Source organism: Mycteria americana, unplaced genomic scaffold (genome assembly GCF_035582795.1).
Source record: "Mycteria americana isolate JAX WOST 10 ecotype Jacksonville Zoo and Gardens unplaced genomic scaffold, USCA_MyAme_1.0 Scaffold_148, whole genome shotgun sequence".
Classification (NCBI taxonomy): domain Eukaryota; kingdom Metazoa; phylum Chordata; class Aves; order Ciconiiformes; family Ciconiidae; genus Mycteria; species Mycteria americana.
The window spans coordinates 91,751-97,477 of record NW_027445488.1 but is presented as its reverse complement, the minus strand read 5'-3'; the positions used below and the strand labels follow the sequence as shown (position 1 = coordinate 97,477).

At 53.8% G+C, this 5,727-nt stretch overlaps 1 protein-coding gene across 1 annotated transcript; it reads left to right on the top strand.

The window, feature by feature from the left end:
- The first annotated feature begins 3,399 nt into the window (after positions 1 to 3,399).
- Positions 3,400 to 4,567, top strand: LOC142403259 (olfactory receptor 14J1-like). The gene is made up of 2 exons (XM_075489467.1): positions 3,400 to 3,475; positions 3,963 to 4,567. The coding sequence occupies exons 1-2, from the start codon at positions 3,400 to 3,402 to the stop codon at positions 4,565 to 4,567; spliced, it is 681 nt and encodes a 226-aa protein (XP_075345582.1).
- Positions 4,568 to 5,727: the final 1,160 nt, after the last annotated feature.

Here is a 5,727-nt window from a genome sequence, read left to right as displayed (position 1 = left end):
GGGTTCCTCTATAGGATCTCTGCTGTCCATGTCAGCTGCATGTAGTTGTGCTGCAGAGCCCTGGCATCTCACTTAGCACTACAGGCCTGTAACTGGATATTAAATTTAGATTCAGCTGCCCTGAATTAGGTTGGACAACTGGAGTACAAGGGATGCACTTGACAAAGTTGCCATTATTCTTGAAGGATGTGTAGAAAATACAGTTGATGGTGAAGAGAAGAGGAACAGAGCTCTCCCTATGCCACATGACTCCATTTGATCAGCTGAATACCTCTATAGGCAGCCCTGTACGGAAGGAATATAGTGGTCCTAAATTTGGGCATCTGCTGTCATTCAACCTGGCAAATTTAATTTCCCATCAGCCTCCAAGGAGATGCCCCCAGATGCTGCCCTGTCTCTATGAACTGCTTCATTAGAGCTTGCAGTCACGTGAACATATCTTGGACGACCTCCTGAACCCCAAATGTCACCAGGTGTTGGTGTCTGAACAGCTCACTCCTGGTCTCCATCTCCATTCTTACCATGGGAGCTGAGACAAGGAGCTCACATGCAGGTGCCCATTTTGTGCACACCTGAAGGGAGGCAACAGGAATCCCACCTCCTGTGGGTTTGTGGTCTGCATGGGAGTGAGCTGAGTCCCCTTCCAGCACCAGGACTACAGACCCAGGATGAGATGCCTCTGTGGACTCGTCTGAATCCCTTCCCTCAGCAGGGGTACAGGAGATCCCTACCAGTCACTGTCTGGGTGTCCTGTCTAAAGATGGGACAAGGGAAAGTGATGACAGGATCTAAATCTGATTCTGGGAAGTGAAATGACACAGCTGGAAAGAAGTGTGTCTCCCCAGCTGAGGGAGGGAACATGAGTGCTGCCTTCAGCCTGTTTCCCAGCAGGTTCCCCTGCAGCCCCAGGGACACCTGGAGGGAGCCCAGAGGGGCAGAGAAAGTGCTGCCTTGGGCTGGTCCTCTGCTGCTGAGCTGGGCTGGGCTCCTGGCATGGAGGGAGCTCCTGGCAAGCGGGCAGCGCTGCAGAGAGACAGCTCTGCCCAGGAGCAGCTCCTCTGCAAAGGGCAGCAGGGCTGAGGGCACTGCCTGCAGGCAGCGAGGGGAGAGCAGTGAGGCAGAGAGAGGTTAAAGGCAGATGGGAGTGGGAGGACAGAGGAGAGATCAACTGGAGAATAACCTTCGCAGCCCTCTACGTGGTAAGTCTCTGGCTGCAGGGCAATGCAGCTGTGGTTCCAGGAGGGATCTCCTAAAGCTGGCACATCCCACAGATTATGGGATTTGTAAATTCAGCTCTCAGAATTTCTCTAGTGTAGAGGAGGAGGACAGGTTCCAGAGCTGGGAGTCCTTACTGAACCATCAGAGGGACATGGCATGATGGCTGCCTCCTCCCAAGGATGGCTGCAGTGGTGTGATGCTGGGTGTGCAGGCAGGGGTGCCCAGGGCTGTCCTTCCGAGCAGGGTCCCTGTGCCCCAGGGTGCTGTGTGCTGGGTAGGGACTCTGCTGCCTGCCACGGTCAGCACTCAGCCTGCCCGCGGAGCTCCCCAGGGTGGTGTGGGGAGAAGCTGTGGGTGGAAGGAGGGACCCCCAGCAAGGCAGGGTCCTTCTGCTGTTGAGAGGGTGCTGTGTGGGTCAGGGCTGCTCAGAGCTCCAGATCACCCCTAGGATATTTCCAATACAAGATCTCAAGGAGAAGGTGAAGACACCAATTACTATAAAGACAAGGAATTTTCCTCAGTCTGTTTTCAATTTCCTACTCTTGAGGAATGGGAGGGGATAAATGATAAAGGAGTTTGAATTTTGACAAGTCACTAAGAGTCCTGAACCGTAACTTTGTGGGATCAGTAGGTCTGCCAGGCATCTCCTAGAGTGCATTCAGCCACTCTGCCTATGGACAGCACCAGCATTACCTCTGCTGGACCCATGAGGCTTAGTCTGACCTGTCCTTTTTCCTACCTGCAAACAGGACCATGCATGCAGCCAGTGCCCTGCAAACAGGCAGGTTTCTGTAGGGCCAGGGGGAGTGCACAGAGGTTGGGATGGGGTCTGTGAGCACTGACAGGGAAAGGCATGGGACAGGGAAACACCTCGCAGGAGGAAAATCTCCAGGCAGCAGAGATATGATCAGGGAATGGGAAGAAACGAAAACCGGACATGTTGTGGGAGGGAGAATTCAGAAATCTCCCTATGATGCCCTCCAATGCAGACCCCTTCCCCTGAGCAAGCCCCCTCGCCTCCTGTCCCAGCCAGCAAAGCCTCTGCCCTCAGGGCTGTGGGGTCCAAGGCGTGAACCACCTCCTCTGCAGCCAGAGCTCCAGCAGAGCCGTGCTGCAGCTCTCCAGCCACGTGTCCATGTCCCTCTGCAGAGCACAGGGCTGAGAGCAGCTGCCTGGCAATGTGAGTGTCTGGGAGGTGTTGTGCACAGCTGGGTGAGGGTAACGCTGTCCTGAGTGCCCGGCTGCCTCTCCCTTTGCCTCTCTAAGCTCACTGCATTTTTCCTTGTTTCGCCACTTGTCTCTGTTATTGCTATTGCTATCTTGTTCCTGCTGTCAGGGTGTCTGGGGAGGTGGAGTTTCAGCGGCAGAATCACACACTGATCTTGTGTGTCCTTTCATGCAGGTGTGTCTGTGGGAACAAGTGTCCCAGCTTTCCTATAAGCTGTGGGGCTGTGGGCAATGCAGTCAGTGCGTCTAGGGGATGAGCTGAACCTCCCTTACTCAAATGCCATCATTAGGACAATTGAGTATCTTGTTGGGGTGTCATTCCCAGCTGTGAGCTTCCCTCCAGGATGCAAACCTGTCCTATAGCATCTTGGTGTTATTCGAAAGCCCCACGTAGAAGCGCAGACATGCTACAACAGAGAAAATGCTGTTAGGTTTGTGAAATGAGCCCTGTGTGTATTGGCTCAACTGGGGTGCTGAGACCTTGAGAAAGGGTGAGACATTTAGTGGTCTGTGGTGGATCCGTCTGTTCTCAGTAGAGTCTGGTGGACGTCAAGGGTAACATGGTTGTGTGATCACCCTCCGCCTCGGAAACCTGCAAGCCCAGAGAAACTGGGAACTAGACAGTGGGACAGACCAGCTACCCTCACTCTGCACTAACCCATAGGCAACCCTCTTGCCTCGCAGAACTCGCTGTGTTCTCCCTGAGGCAGCAGAAATGCTGAGGGTTTCTGACATCCAAGAATACTCGCCAGGGGAGGTGGGGGGGAGCTGTAAAAACCCTAGAACTCTTAAACTGCCTTTACCATTCCCGTTCCTCAGCACTGGGAGTGCAGATGCTGGCAGGCACTTCTGCGTTAACAGTGGTTTCACAGGACAAATTTGAACACCAGGACTGGTCCCTGCTCCTACCCACTTCTGCAGAGTGGGGCTGACTTACCAAGAGCCTGTGGACAGATGCCCATGGACAAGAGCCCCGGAAGAGCAGATGCCCTGCTCTTCATCACACACATGGCCAGCACCAAGGAGGGCTGCAAGCACAGAGCTGAAGGAAGGTGTCCTAGAAAAAGGAAAGGGTGTCTGTGTGTAGCACGGGGAGGGTCTATGGGAAATGGCTTTGATTTTGGTCAGACACATCTCCCCTAACTTGTCACTGTCTTTCTCTCCTATGACAATGCCCCATGCCCAGAGGCACTAAATGTCCAACGGCAGCTCCATCACCCAGTTCCTCCTCCTGGCCTTTGCGGACACACGGGAGCTGCAGCTCTTGCACTTCTGGCTCTTCCTGGGCATCTACCTGGCTGCCCTCCTGGGCAACGGTCTCGTCATCACTGCCATAGCCTGCAACCACCGCCTCCACAGCCCCATGTACTTCTTCCTCCTCAACCTCTCCCTCCTCGACCTGGGCTCCATCTCCACCACTGTCCCCAAATCCATGGCCAATTCCCTGTGGGACACCAGGGCCATCTCCTACGCAGGATGTGCTGCCCAAATCTTTCTGTTTGTCTTTTTGATGTCAGCAGAGTATTGTCTTCTCACCATCATGGCCTATGACCGCTACGTTGCCATCTGCAAACCCCTGCACTACGGGACCTTCCTGGGCAGCAGAGCTTGTGTCCACATGGCAGCAGCTGTCTGGCGCAGTGGGTTTCTCAATGCTGTGCTGCACACGGCCAATACATTTTCCATGCCCCTTTGCCAAGGCAATGGGATGGACCAGTTCTTCTGTGAAATCCCCCAGATCCTCAAGCTCTCCTGCTCACACTCCTACCTCAGGGAAGTTGGGCTTCTTGTGGTTAGTCTCTTAGTAGTCTTTGGCTCTTTTATTTTCATTGTGCTGTCCTATGTGCAGATCTTCAGGGCTGTGCTGAGGATCCCCTCTGAGCAGGGACGGCACAAAGCCTTTTCCACGTGCCTCCCTCACCTGGCTGTGGTCTCCCTGTTTGTCAGTACCGGCATGGTTGCCTACCTGAGGCCCCTGTCCATCTCCTCCCCATCCCTGGATCTGGTGGTGGCTGGTCTGTACTCCATGGTTCCTCCAGCAGTGAATCCGCTCATCTACAGCATGAGGAACCAGGAGCTCAATGATGCAGCGTGGAAACTGATAACTGCTTGGTTTTTCTAAAGCAAAAGTCTTCCTCTGCATAGCAGTTGTAATGTAACTCATTACATGCCCAGCCTGTCTTCTGGGGTTTTTTTTGTTGTTTTTGGTGTTTTTTTACCTGTGAGAATGTTGTCATCCCCTTTCTATTTCACTGTCTGCTTCTCTTTTCTGACAAGTGGCTGTGTAAATGAGGAGCTGTGCTTTCTGTGTGTTTATACAAAATAAAGGCCCCTTCAGTGATTTTCTTTTTCTTGAGATCCTTCCTCCAAGGCCATTTTGGAGCTGCAGGGAGAGTTCCTGTGTGCAGAGTTGGAGGGGACAAGAGTCCCGGCATGGCAGCACTGCCAGGAGCACCACCGCTTGCTCTTCCGGGGCTCTTCTCTTTCCAATTCCACGTTCTCTTTCTGATCCCTTGTGTTGGTGTAAGGCCTGAGCACTCTGGCAGCTTGGTCACAGCCGTGCTGTGTGGCAGTCCTGTGACTGCAGGCATGGACAGGCAATGGGCACTTCTGTGACAGAGCTGGCCTCCCTAACAGCGTTTCCATAAAGAAAGGTGATCTCCTGAGTACAGTGCCTGAAGGCTTAGGTCTTCTTTCAAAGTTGCTGTCAAGAACATGCTCAAGAAAGTGCCCTGTTGAGGAAAACACCAGTGAACAGCTAAAGTGTGTGAGTGTGCAGGGTGGGGGCACGCAGCACTGTCCCTTGCACAGCCAGGCCTCCAGGGAGAGACTTGAAGGACCAGCAGAGCAGGGGCTGGTCTGTGACCTTGTTTGCTGGACACCCTGGGCAAGGTGCCCCAGGACAATCCTCACAGACCAGCCCCTTGCAACCGTCATTCCCAGCACCCGCCTCTCACCCCAGCCCGGAGAGGTTGTTTGTCCATCCATGGAGGGACACCAAATGACTAGGTCAGAAGTCCATGTTTGCATTGTTCAGAGGAGACTTAAGCATGCACATGGTGTGCGTGTGGGGAGGTGAACCCGAGTGAGCACAAATGCCATCAGCCATTCCTAGAGGTGCCATGAAGGCCAGTGGGACAGACAGTGCCTCGAGGTCACTTCCCTTTGAGAGTAACGTCCCCTGGGAAACCAACCACCTGAATGCAGCACTGGCATGTGCTTCTGTCATCCGAGGTCCCTGTGTCCATTCCTCAAACCATGGGGCATCTCAGAGAGGTGCAG

What these genes read in the sequence shown, in the direction of transcription:
- LOC142403259 (XM_075489467.1), top strand. Translation starts at nt 3,400, where the DNA reads ATGCCCATGGACAAGAGCCCCGGAAGAGCAGATGCCCTGCTCTTCATC. An exon ending in GGCCAGCACCAAGGAGGGCT is followed by an intron (nt 3,476 to 3,962) that starts GCAAGCACAGAG and finishes TTTTGATGTCAG; the next exon opens with CAGAGTATTGTCTTCTCACC.